General features: G+C 44.3%; 1 protein-coding gene across 10 annotated transcripts in view; it reads left to right on the plus strand.

Moving 5' to 3' along the window:
• The window catches only part of NCKAP5 (NCK associated protein 5), a 941,160-nt gene that overhangs the window by 725,691 nt on the left and 201,495 nt on the right, over positions 1-13,974 (plus strand). For all 10 annotated transcript variants that reach the window (XM_059704629.1, XM_059704625.1, XM_059704622.1 and 7 more), the window contains one exon: positions 6,323-6,361. In XM_059704629.1, coding sequence (XP_059560612.1) covers positions 6,323-6,361 — 39 coding nt within the window. The remainder of the gene's footprint in view (positions 1-6,322; positions 6,362-13,974) is intronic.

The raw sequence follows: 13,974 nt of genomic DNA on the forward strand, positions 1-13,974 counted from the left end.
TGCTTCCCAGTGTGTCTGGGCCCTTCCCTGTCAGAAATGTCCTCGGACCCACTCGGCCCTTCCAAGCAGAAGGAGGGCTGAGGGCATTGGCCAGGTCAACACATGTCCCAGTTGAGGCTTTTGCACACAGACGCTGGAGAACCTGCCTTGTTCGGACCATGGAGTTAGTTGGCCAGGCTTCCGGTCCCTCGGGAGGGTGCCACCTTGGAGCTCTTCCTGGCTTCCCTATGTCTGCACTTCAGAGCACAAGGGCGGGGAAAAGGAGGCTTTTGGATGCAGTTCAGACAAAGAAGAAGCACCAGCACTCGTTTGAAACCCAGACTAGATAAAGGCAGAGGGCGGTTGTGAAGAGCTCTGACCTTTTTCCTGGTTCCTGTTCTGTACACCAAGATGGGGTTGTGGACTCATTAGCAGCGCACTCTCGTGGCATATCCCACAACCGGGCCCTAAGTCATCTTTAACATCAATGTCTGGGTAGATGTAGGGGGAAGATGGTCCTGCTTTGGCCCCCACCTGGGTCAGATGCTCACTTCATGAAAGGATGGTGACATCAGCAGAAACCTGCTTCTTGTACCTGCCCCAGACCCAAGCACATCAGGCAGTACCTATGCTCTAGTCCCCATTGTTTCTGCAAGACCCAGCACCACTCTGGGCTCATATTTGGTACTTGATGCATGTTCATTGAATGACTAAACAAATGAATGGAAATTAATTTCCACATTGGCTTTCCCTGGAATACCACCTATATGTTTAATGAGTTTCTCCTGCTCCCAGTATTTTACAGGATTTAACAGGTTAAATAAATAATATAGGTGCTTACTCCTTTATATTTACACATTCATAGTACACACATACACACACGTCATCCCTTTCCAAATAAAGCCCCTTATTCTTTCGAAATGATGAGCTGAAATTGCATTTTATTCTCTAAAGTTTGAGGGACTTAGTGCAGACTTAACATTTACGGGGCGACTACTTTATATCAGAAACTGTCCTGGGGGTTTCCCTGGTTACGTCCATCGCCCCTTGAATTCTTCACCGTGTGGGTAGGGGCTGTCCTTCCCACCCTGTACATCCATGTCCTTAGATCTTCAGCTCCAGCAAGGGCAGTGCTGGACTCCGAAGCTTTCCTGTGCCAGCCTGGTGCTCCTCGGGACGGACAGTAGGTCTAGCAAAAAAGCATAGAAACCTTCTCCAAAGCACGTTTTCCAGAGCATGTGCTTTTTCACCCAATTAGTAAATCACCTCGCTGACCTGGCCCTGCTTGGCAAGACACACCACACCCGCAGGTGCAAGGATGGCAGGGAGACCACCAGGTGAGGAGAGGGCTGCCAGAGCCTTCCTCCCCCTCCCCACCTCCCCACCCCAATCTCCCTCCCCGACCCCAGCCCTGGGCCATCTTCCTGAAGTGCTGAGAACTGGTTCCTTCTCATTCAGCCTCAGGGACTGCTTTGCAATGAAATAGCAACTCCACAGCCCTGCCCCCTCCTCCCTCTGCCCACCCCTTCCAGGTGAATGCTGGGAGGAATCCTGACCCTTGGGAGCAACAGGGCAAAGGAGCAAAGACCTGACTGTTTGTACCAGCAGGTGTCAGGGGAGCTGGCTTGTCTGAGATCTTACTGAGAACCGGAGAGGCGGACCTGAGGCCTCTCCTTGGCATCCCTGCCTCACCCACAGCCTTGCTCAGCTCCCAGAGCAAAGCAAGGTGCTGTCCACAGAGAGCCTGAGGGAGGTTGTAAAACAAGACTGGGGCCCTGGGAACTGTCAGCTTTGCCCAGGCATCTCAGATCCCCCTGGGCCAGCCCAGCTGCTGTTTTTCCTTTCTTTGCAGAAGAAAGCTGTCAGGTGACACTGAAAGTTATTTGTTCTCATTAGCTGAGCCTGGGGGTGTGTGATTATTTGCAACCCAAGTACTGAAATTGTAATGCCATGAGGACAGGTCATCCCAGGAATCATCTTGCAACCTATTAGAGGGCTCAGGCTCCAGACCAGAGTTCTATTGATGCATCAGGGAAGCCATGCAGTTAAAAGTGGTAACAAAACCCAGGCGCTGTCTTCATAGACCAGTGATGGCGAACCTATGACACGCGTGTCAGAGATGACATGCGAACTCATTTTTTTGGTTGATTTTTCTTTGTTAAATGGCATTTAAATATATAAAATAAATGTCAAAAATATAAGTCTTTGTTTTACTATGGTTGCAAATATCAAAAAATTTCTATATGTGACACGGCACCAGAGTTAAGTTAGGGTTTTTCAAAATGCTGACATGCCGAGCTCAAAAGGTTTGCCATCACTGTCATAGACAATACCCAGGAAAGCATTGTACTGCCTGCCCACTCATCCGCAAAGAGCCTGCGAGTCCTTCTGGGTAGTAAAACCCTGTATCAGTAGGTAAAGAAATAATGCATTTGTGTATCTTTGTTCAATTTTCAGGTAGAGCAAACAATTGTCCAACTACAGGCCAGGAGGAACTGTGTCAGAGTTTTTGAGCCTGTAGGGCAACACACTTGATTGCAAAGACAATGGGTTTACCCCTGCGGGCGGGTGCAGTTAGGACATTCATTTCTGTCTCCTGGTAAATCATGTGGAGAGCGGCTTTATGCAGCCACTGTTCCACAGACTGGTTTAAGTGAGGGACCAATTGGTGGAAGAAAAGAAAATATTGATATTGGGCAGCTTTATGAGAATGTAAATCAAATCCAAAGTTTGAGATCCAAAAGAATTAAATTATTGATGGTATGAATTAACTTTGGTACATTGTTCCCTCTTTAAGCAGCGTGACTAGCTCAATTCTTCAGTGTGTTTTATTTGCCAAGAATAAAGAAGATATATAGTTTGACTTTAACTTCTCAGTTACTTACAAATTGGAAGTCACATTATTGAATGGATGTTTAAAAATTGAAAGATTTTCAAGATTATGCTCTTGGTCAATTTGTGTGAGCTAACTAGCATTTATCACCATTGTGATCACGTATAAATGAAATGATAAAGGTAAAAGAAAAGGTACCCATTAAGGAAAATATGGTTTATTTTGTTCTATCCTAGTTCTTGGGTATGCTTCTTTAACTTGGTCTAAAAGAAATACCTAAGAATATGTTTTCTTCAAAACTATAGTTTCAATAAAAGGCTTGTCCTTTTTACTTAATGTCAAAAACATAAATTTGGAAAGGATTCTGATGGAAAAAAATCCCTCTTGTGCACACAATTCAACTAGTCATTTATAGGTAATCTAGTCATGTACTGCTGTGGTGTGAATGCCTCCTAGCTACGAGCTGATGGCAGCCTATATTTCAATATTCTATGAGACTTACTGGTAGCAAGCTGTTGTTAAGAATGTGCTGTTCTATCAATATTGAGTTAAGAAACAATTAAGCTCCCTGAAAACATTCTTCCCACAATCTGTCCCACTATTCTAGACAGGAATACAAGCACACACAGTTTAGCATGGCTGAAAATAAATCTGTTACCAAGAGAAAACAATGAATGTATGCCTCCACCTTTGGCTGAATGTGAGAAATACCAAGATGATTATATGCTTATCACACTGGGACATAATTGTGTTCTTGCTGCCTTCCTACCAGCTGTGCACCCTCTGAAACCAAGGCACACATCCTAGTCATCTAGCTTTGCAAATACTCTACAGATTTATATTGAACAAATGAAGGATGACGAAATGAATGAAGAGAAGTACCTGATACCTAGGGTAGTTAAGTGTTCTGACTTGATCTTTAATGTTGTCAGGTTCAGTTATCACACTAAATGGTCATGTAGTGGCTGAAAAATATCACATAATTTACCTGTCCACCTTCATTTTATCAATAGAAGCCATATTAGGTACAAAGCTTCAAGGTTATGGTGAAGTTTAGTAAGTGATTTTTTGTGTGAAGTGCTTTTGAAATATGCAGGAGAAAAAGAAATTTTAGTACAAATAGGTGTAGAAATTTTGAGTGGTTATCTGGAGAAAATGCCAGACCTTGAAATACCAGGGAGGTTATTGGTTTTACATGTGGCCCTTTACTAGAATTGTGGCCACTTTAAAGCCAGTTATTATAAGGGAATGGGATTACCAAATTGGCTTAGATTAATCAAGATCCACCTCCTTGGTCTGAGAGGGGCCCAGTTTCACTCACTGTCCCAAGCTGCCTGATACCTGAAGAAAATTAGAATTCTGTTAATATATTATACTAGAGGCCTGATGCACGAATTCATGCACCAGTGGGGTCCCTCGGCCTGGCCCACAGGATCAGGCTGAAACCAGCTCTCCGACATCCCCCGAGGGGTCCAGGCCAAGGGACCCCACCAGTGCACAATCGGGGCCAGGGAGGGACGCGGCCAGCTGGGAAGGGACCGTGGGAGGGCTCCAGGGCATGTCCGGCCCATCTGGCTCAGTCTCAATTGGCCGGACCCCAGCAGCAAGCTAACCTACCAGTCAGAGCGTCTGCACCCTGGTGGTTAGTGCACATCATAACGACTGGTCTACTGGTTGACTATCTGCCCCCCTAGTGGTCAGTGCATGTCATAGCGAGCAATTGAGTGGCCTTAGCATATCATTAGCATATTACGCTTTGATTGGTTGAATGGCTGACCGGTCGACCACTTAGCATATTAGGCTTTTATTATACAGTGGGGCCTTGACTTAGGAGTGTCCCGACTAAGGAGTTTTTTGAGATACCAGCTGTCTCTCGGCCTATTTTTTGCATTGAGTTGATAGAGTAATTTGAGTTAACGAGCTCCTTAACGAGCTCGGTCTCCGAACGAATTAAACTCATAAGTCAAGGCCCCACTGTATAGGAAGATTTGGTTTTACGTTGGGAGTAGCTCAAAAATAACAGAGGCTATTATATTTCCCTCTCACATAGAAGTGCAGAGATAATACAATTCCATGCATCATCAAGACCAGGTTATTTTATTTTCCTGCCCAACTATATGTGACTTCCACTGTCAAGGTGGCTGCTGAAGCTCCAGACATCACTTTCATATCCCAGACAGAAAAAAGAGGAAGAAGGATGAGCCTCCTTCTTCTTAGAGACTTTCTATAATCCCAGGGAAAGAATCTTCTTATAACTTATTGGCCAGAAGTTTGTCATAGAGTCACAGTTACAAAGGGGGCTGGGAAATGTAGTTAGATATGCCCAGTCAAAAATTAGGGCTTTTTAGTTAGGAGGAAGGGAAAATGGATATTGGAATAAACAACTACCAGACTATTACAGGTAGCAACAATAAATAGCCAGCATAAATGTACATGGGGAAGGAAGTAGAGTATACAGGAACCAATGAGTTGTCCATCGTCTCCACCATTCAGTCTATCTCTACTGCAAGTAAAGGGTGTCCCAAAATTCACGCAAGAAGTAATTTTGATAGAAAACACAGGTTTATACTTAAAAATTGTAAATTTTTTATTGATTCATAAAGTGTACAGTATAGGGTTATGTATAGAATAGCATATTGGGTAAATGGCCTCCCCGGCTTTGCTGGCACATACACACTCTTTTGTTATTGCCTGAGCAGCCGCATTTTCAAAGAAGACTGGTCCGATGATGCCTCCAGCCCAAAATCCGCACCAAACAATGACACGTTGTGGATGCATTTGTTTCCCAACAATCATTCTTGGATTTTCTGAACCCCAAATGCGACAATTTTGTCGATTAACCAAGCCATCAAGATGAAAATGAGCCTCATTGAAATTCAGCCACATTTATGCAAACAGGTCATGGAAAATTTCAACAAAAGAGTGCGTATGTGCCGGCAAAGCCATGGAGGCCATTTACCTGATATGCTGTTCCATACATAATCCTATACTATATACTTTATGAACCAATAAGAAATTTGCAAATTTTAATTACAAACTTGTGTTTTCTATCAAAATTACTTCTTGCGTGAATTTTGGGACACCCTTTACTTCTATGTAATGAAATAGTCCCACAGCAAAAGAATAGAAAGGAGAGGCAAAGGTCTGTAAATCAGCAAAGTGTAGATACTGTGTACAGATAATTAGGATCGTTTTTTGTACTCTGTCATTTTTCAGCCTTACGTGTGAAAAGATATTATTTTTCCAAATATGGAAATGTGAAAATCAAGGTATGAACGATCTTTCCAGAATAACTGTCTTAATTAGCAACAAGGTCACCTTTGGAAAAAACAAACTATTACCTAGAAGGATAGGCTTATTATGAAAAGAATCAGTCCCCTGGAAGCAGAGGACAGAGGCAAATGAGGAGCTAATTAGCAACAGTAAGCTGTGGGAAACTTACTGCTAAATTAGAGTCCATGAGTGTAGCCGCATGATTATACTGACAACTCTTTTCTTTATTTTTTAAAGGTAGCCAACCAAGTTGTTCAGGCTCTACTCACTCAAAAGGTAGGTCACTTTCTGGCTTTATTATTTTCAAAGTACCTATGTGAATAGATGGGAACTCGTATTTGTCATACTAGGAAATTGTGATTGATAGATGCACTACTTTTCTATTTATTCACTTAGGTTGAAATTGTGTGTGTATTAGATGGTGTATGGAGTGACATCAATGAGCAACAGAATCGTAACATTCAAACTCTTGGTAAAGTAATAGGAAGCCTTTTGAAGATGCGAGATTCCCAGGTACCCAGATGAGTAGCAGACCTATCATTTTCACTTAGCAAGGACAAACAGTGAGCAAGTTGGTGGATCCCTCCAATTCCTGTAAAATGAACAGCCTATTACGGACAGCATTAACAGAAGCCAGGCATTTAGCAAAAGGCCTTTGAGGTCATGGAAGCTATTTAGTTTCCCAGGGCCTCAGTTTCTCCTCTGTAAAATAGGGGCAGCAACACCCACCTCCCAGAACCGCTGTGGTCCCTCTGTGGAAGGAAGCATGGAGAGCAGTTCCTGTAGTGGTGGAGATATGGAATAAATGAAGTGTTATTCCATTTGTCAATGATCCCTTTATCAAGCTAGGGGAAAACAGATGGTAATTTCTATGCCTGTGTCTTTCCTATCCCCCTATTCTGCCCTCAGACAACATAACATAATGTTATTGGGTCAGAGTCGGTAAATACAGGAATTGTCCCAAATTGGCTGGTAAATTCTATTGACCCTTTCCCACCTCTTTCCACAGTGCTTCTCAGAGACTAGGTTCTAGGTCAGTGATAGCGAACCTATGACACGCGTGTCAGAGGTGACACGCAAACTCATTTTTTTTGGTTGATTTTTCTTTGTTAAATGGCATTTCAATATATAAAATAAACATCAAAAATATAAGTCTTTGTTATACTATGGTTGCAAATATCAAAAAATTTCTGTATGTGACACGGCACCAGAGTTAAGTTAGGGTTTTTCAAAATGCTGACACACCGAGCTCAAAAGGTTCACCATCACTGTTCTAGGTCCTTCACATTTTGTTTATTCTATCACTTCTCTGTGAGGTGGAGACTTCCTCTAGAAAAGAAAATCTTAGATTAGATCTTATTCAGGAGGATGTGGCCAATGAAAGCAAAATATTTTAAGACATTTTGTTTTTCAGTTGAAAACAATTGTATTAGGGGTTGACCATTTCTCACAAACATACTTAAATAGTATTTTAGATTTACATTACAGAAGTGTGATGATAATATTTTTATTAGACTTTTTCCCCCAACTACTTCTGTCAAAATATCATGTTTCCTGCTACAAATGATTTTAACTGCTTCAGGTTGTACATTAACGTCACATAGTGTAGTGAGATGTCAGTATATTTATGTAAAGTTAGAAATAGGTTTAATTTTGAATTACAGAGATCCCAAATAATAGTGGCTGAAATAAGCTACCATGTTATTTCTTTCTCGCATCTAAATCCACAGGTAGGCAGTACAGGGCTGTATGGTGACACTGCTCCATAAAGTCCATGGGGTCCCCGTTATCCCTGCCTTCTATCTTCTTATTCAGTGAGATATGGCCTCCATTCCCAAGGTTACTTCATGGTCAAAAATAGCTGCTCTGGCTCCAGTCATCGCGTCCACATTCCAGCCATCAGGAAGGAAGAAAAGCTGGGGGGGAAAAATGAAAAGGGTCAAGGGCACACAGCAACTGTCTTGAAGAAAGACTTTCAAAAGCTTTCATATCTCCCTACTTACACCTCCTTGAACAGACCTTTGCCACAGAGCCACATGTAAGGAAGCTGGAGATGAAGTCTTCATTCCGGAAATGTGCCGCCTGAAAATGTACTGACATATTATTGTAAAGGAAGGGGGAAACAGATGTGGAAGAACAGTTTACGCTTTCTGTCACAACCTATGTGAATGCCTTTCTTTTTTCAAAGACTTCAATTTCTCAGTGGCCACCCTCCTGGTAGAAACTCTGTGCTCATTTAATTACAAACCCGGGGACCAAGGGAGCACTCTGTGTACCCTCTGAAAGACTGCTCACGCCTGGCTGTTCTAACGGTGCCCCAGGAAGGAGACAAGGAAACTGGTGCAATATTCAGGGAAGCGGGACTCTTCAGGTTAGCCACAAAAAAATAGCTGCACAAATCCAATCTACCTGGTGCAGTTAGAAGACACAGAAGGGCAAGTTTCCGGGAGAGAGCGTGCCTCAGAGACAGCATCAGCAGGAGAGCCAGGGCTCCTGCGGTCCCCAAAGAATCATGTTCCCCAGAAGTGTGTGCCTCCGGTTTTTATAGGGACTGTAAAACCGCCGCAAAAAGAAAAATGACTAGAGTTTCTTTAATTAAGAGTACAATATCGGAAATAAAATGTCTCCAATATGCAGATGAGGAAACTAATTCTAAACAGGATGTACCTCTTAAAGAGGCCCAGTCAAAACAGAAATCTTGAGAGATTTATCCAAGTTACAAAACAATCCCGGAGATGAAATTATAGTCATAACTCTTCAGGTTTAAAATATGTCACTTGTCATGGCACAAAGGCAAGTTTGCCCTGGCGTCAGCTCTTCTCTGGCACCCAAACGAGCAGTTTTCATGGCATACCCTGCATGGCCTGGGTGAGTATCCCAGAGTGCACGTCTCATCACAATAGTAATAGGAAAAATTATTTCCATGGGCTTATCAGTTTCTATTAAATGTAAAATATTGTCCTAGTCAACTAACTGAATTTGTCTCAAAACTCTGTGGATTCCCTAAGAGAGCAGATTGTACCTCCTTTAGCTCCATAATGCTCAAGTGACAGGAATAAACTCAGCTCACTTCCAGTTATGACTCCGAAGCATAGGTTCAATTCTACAAGTGCAGTGAAATCAATAATCGGGCTAAACCCCTATTTTGTCTGAAATACATTTTATCTTCATTAAGTCAGTTACACTCACTGAAAATGTAGCTCTCCAGGTTGTGTGTGTGTGTGTGTGTGTGTGTGTGTGTTACCACTGACACCAAACTTACAAGAAAAGCAATTCTCTCTGCAGCTATTTTTCAGCATATCAACACCTCAGACTAATCTGCATGTTCTTTAGGGCAGCCAAATAGTTCTAGAGCATTTTTTTCTTCACCATCATAGAATAATGCTCCCTTACCCTGACTCTAGAAATACAGCCATCCAGGTAGAAGCAGAACACAATTGTGTAGCTTGAAACTGAGAGAACTTCAAACCTCTACGTGTTTCCTATCTGCTGGTCTAGCAATGGTGTGTGTAGCTTCTGGTTCCTCGAAGAGGGTCTGTTAATATAGGGTTTGGCAAAAGTAGGTTTATAGTTGTGAGTACATGAAATACCGAGTTTATTCTTGTATTATGAAGAATTAATTATTGTATTATTTTCCATACGAACAACTGTGTTTACTGTGCACTGACAAGGAGTCACACCCCATGTCCAGCACTTTAAATGCACTGAATCAGTCTGTTCTCCCTTCAGCCCAGTGAGATCGGACTAAGCAAGCAGTTTGCCCACAGTTCTAATGGCAGAAGTGGCATAGCCCGTGCTTTAGCCCACAGTTGATTGCGCTGATTCCATGCCCTCGCCCTCCGCACCATTCAGCCTCCAGGATCCCAGTCAATCACTTGTTTCCCACTGTAGCTCAGCAGGCAGAGGAGATGCTATGAAAACCCACAGATGTATTGAAACCCACCCATTAGTTATGATCGCAGGGAATAAAGCAAAAGAGCAAGGTAGCCAACAGACTTCGTAACACTCCTGGAAGCAGGGCCAGGCCTCACCAGCAAGAACATCCAGGATCTTCCACTTGGGGAATCAGAGCTGCTGTGCACTGGGAGTCACGCTTTCTCAGCATCAATCTTAATTTGGACCGAAGAATTTCACAATTGCCGGGGGCCTTAGAGAGCATTCAGTCCTGAGATTGCCAACTAGCTTTGGTAATGGGCTCGGTTCACTCTAATTACATGAACTGGTTCGCCGTCACCCAGACTTAAAATGCTTAATCCAAATGTCTGTAGGATGAAGGCTCACACTCTGCAGTCTGCCCGGAACCTCACCACTTCCTGCTGATTAGAGCTGGCCTGACTGGCTCACACACTTACTGACTTGCCTTGCCACTTAATGGTAGTTGTTCTTGTGGAGGTCCTTGATCCTTGGTTAGTCTGAAATTGGCCAGCCCTTTCCTGAAATGGCTTTTCTTTTCCAGAAGTCTTAGGATCCTCAAAAGAGGGAAGGAAGTATCTGTAACAGCTGCTCCCCAGAGGAGAGGGTGGGGGTGTGTTGTCTGCTCAGGGAAGGATTCGCTGGCACTTCACAAGCCATCCCAGGAACCAGCGGGGACATTCCTTCTCTCCAAAGCCTGGTTTTGTGCAGTAGATCAGGTTACAGCGGAGAAACCAGGCCCCACCAGCAAAAGTTACTTCCTCAAAGTCACGTGGGCCCAGAGCCCAGGCCCCTTACCTCCCAACCAGAGGGATTCACCTGGAATAGCTTACCAGTGTAATTTCATTTTTACGTGAAAAACAAGATTTAAATAGTTTTCATCAATCCTCTAGTGATAATGTCGGTGAACATCCTGCTTCGAAGCAATCAGCATGTTCTTAAATTTACCTCAGCAGGGAGCCAGGTAATGGTTTTGCTCTAGATGCTGGAGCAACTGTTCTCCGCAGGAATGTACAGCAGTGAATCCGCATCTCAATCCCAGTGCAGGCGGCGCTGTGGATGTCATGGTCCAGGGAAGTTATGAATTGAGATTATTAAGGTGCACAGAGGCCTTTGGGATCAGTGTGTCCCGTTGCTCAGTTTATTTTGCCCTCACACGCACATGTAACTCCTTACTCTCAGTTTCCAGTTGCTGGCGACATACAGATTGCAAAGAGAACAGGCCTGGCTGTTCTCTTGAACCCAAGACCATTAGACTTTCTTACATGAAATTAAATTAAGTCTTTGGCATTATTTCCCACTGGTATATTGTGCCTCCCTTTTTATTTCAGAAGACACAACCCTAGAGTTTCAATGGGGTCCTCTTGAGGCCTGAGACGCCCTTGGGAGTCACAGGAAAAGCAGGGCTGCGACAGAGGACTGGCGGTCCTGCGCCTGCTGTGAGCCTCGGGGGCCCCAGACAACAGTGTCTTAAGAGGAGTCACTTAATTATAATATTTACTTAGAAGGGTAGTCTCGTTCTGGCCTCTGTAAGTGACAGGGTCCAAACAGTAGCTGTTGTACTCGCCCTAAACAGGCCATGTGCTCCTTTATGGCGGTTCCCATTGTGGGCGCGGGCGAAGCAGCCAGCCAGCTGCCGCACTGCCTGGCGTGCACTGCAGAGGTCAGGGAAATTGTTTTTCTCTCTCTCTCTTTCCATCTCTCGGCCTGGTTCTGTCTGTAAATGTGCACATGGGCACGCATGCATGGTTTGGATTAGTGTCCTGTGATGACAGCTGTCTGGCCTAAGTTACTGTCTATGGCTTGACTGAAGAGAGCAAAAGTATTTAAAAGAACGACACAGGCGATTCTTTTACGTCTGGGAGTTTTCAGTGCCGCTCACTGGTGTTTATCAGTGGCTGCAAGACCAGTGTCACACCCCGGAAGCCCCCATGTCCCCTCTGCCCTGTGCTGGTCTGGATGAGCCAAGCAACGAACAGCTCTCCAGGTCAATAAATTGTGTTCCCGCTAATGGACTCCTACCACCTTCAGTCGCAGTGATGGGCACTTGTACAAAACCTCTCTATAGAGCATATTGATTTCTTTATTTCCTTCTTTTCCTTTTATTTTATTTTTTTACCCATCTGAAGGCTCTTCCAAGTTATCCTCAGTTTTACTGCTAGAAATTGCTGATAGTATTCCTTGCAGGTCTGCTTTCTTCTTGCAAATGCACATGTTGTAAGCTCCTGTCCCCACAGCTTCTCCTGCGAATGAGAACAAGTGTGTTTCCCACCTAACTGGTGCTATTAATATTTATTTACCTCCCAGTCAAGTTTTATTAATTACTTAATTAGCAGTAGTAACAACAATTAGTGTTTGGGAACCGGACGTGTTATATACATGCTAAGAACAAGCATTAGCACTAATGAGAGGAAGAGATTGAATTCTAAATAAAGAAAATAAATTTAGCCTTTTAATTCGAACCGTGTGTAGGCCCCCAAAACAGCCTCTGCCAAGGGGCAGGTGTATTCACGCGCATGTGCACACACACATAGCCCTGCCCCTGCCTTGGGTGGCTGCCTTCCTACACCTGGCACCCAGGGGCCTCATCTGAACATGACCTCCCTTTGCTCTGCTCTGCATTTGTAGGCAGCAATCAGTTGCAAGCATCCTGTGCATCAGCTCCACCCATTTACCTGAAAAGGTGAGGAGAGTGGAAGTTGCGCAGTGAGCCACACCTGCGCCTGCTCTTTGCCCCCTGTAACAATGAACAGCGAGGAGATGGTGATGGCTCCTCAGGCAAAGTCCAGAAGGTGGATCTCTCTACCTTCACATTTCGGTTGACACAAGGTTATGGAACAGGCCCGCTCATGTCTGTGACTCCTGCTTAAACCCTGGGGTCAGAGCCATTGACTAGAGCTCTCTGTTGCTTATGGAGTCTTCAGTGAAGCCTAGAGCTGCCCCACATCAGATTACGGAGACAGACAAACTGAAAGAGTTGAGAAACTTGAACTCTCTTGGCCACACCATCTCTAGAGAATAGAATTTTGTCATCATCATCCCCTTTAACAAAATAATCACAGAAGTTCATTAAGCTCCCACTACATGTGATGCTGTGCTAGGGGAGAGATTAAGAGTGTAAGAATATGCTTGCGCTGTTGTTTATTTGACTATCTTCTGACACTTGCCTTTTGAGGAATGTGCCATCTAATTGACAAGACAAGTCTAGAGCATGAACGTTAAAATCAGTTCAAAGAAGCATATGCTCAATATCACGTAAGAGGCAGTGAGGGCTCACTGGAGCTCCCCACTGAAAGCAGTCTTTGAGGGCACCGGGTGAGAGTGTCAGAGGGGAGCCAGCTCGAATTGAACTGGATGTCACTCAGAGCCAGACTTGGCCCGAGAAGGAGGCAGATGAGAAGGGAACGTGGTTGTGGCAGAGGGAAGGCTTTGGAGAACAACAGACAGACCCATATTCTGTGCATGGTAAGAGCAGAAACCTTTTTTAAAAAATCATGAAATAGTGAAAGATTAAGGTCAAAAATGTAGAAAGGAGCCAGCGTCTGAAGAACCTTGAATTGGGGAGTTATTCTAGTCTGTCTTGAGCCCCATCAAAGAGGGTGCAGACACTTGCATACTGTTAGTGTCTTTATGGCACATCTGCCTGGAAGGCAGATCCCTGGTGGGCACCGGGGAATCCCGATGTTCCTGTGTCAGCTCCCCTCTTGACAGCAGGAAAGGCTGCGGTGGTGTCTGCGCAGTTCCAGGGGCTGCTCCCAAGGATGACAACGTGCAGTTACCCTACTTTCCCAGCCCCAGCACCAAAACGCCCCATGAGAGCTAGAAATCCTCTAGTTCAGAGGCTGGGCAAGTTTCCAGTGGCCTTTTCAAGCCCTCACTTCATTCTTGCTTCACCCACACGCTAAATGCATCACCGACTCTATTAGCCGCAGCGCTGAGAATTTCAGCTCATTCCACAAACAGCCGGCCGGGAAAGG

This window comes from Myotis daubentonii, chromosome 7 (genome assembly GCF_963259705.1).
Source record: "Myotis daubentonii chromosome 7, mMyoDau2.1, whole genome shotgun sequence".
NCBI classification, from domain to species: domain Eukaryota; kingdom Metazoa; phylum Chordata; class Mammalia; order Chiroptera; family Vespertilionidae; genus Myotis; species Myotis daubentonii.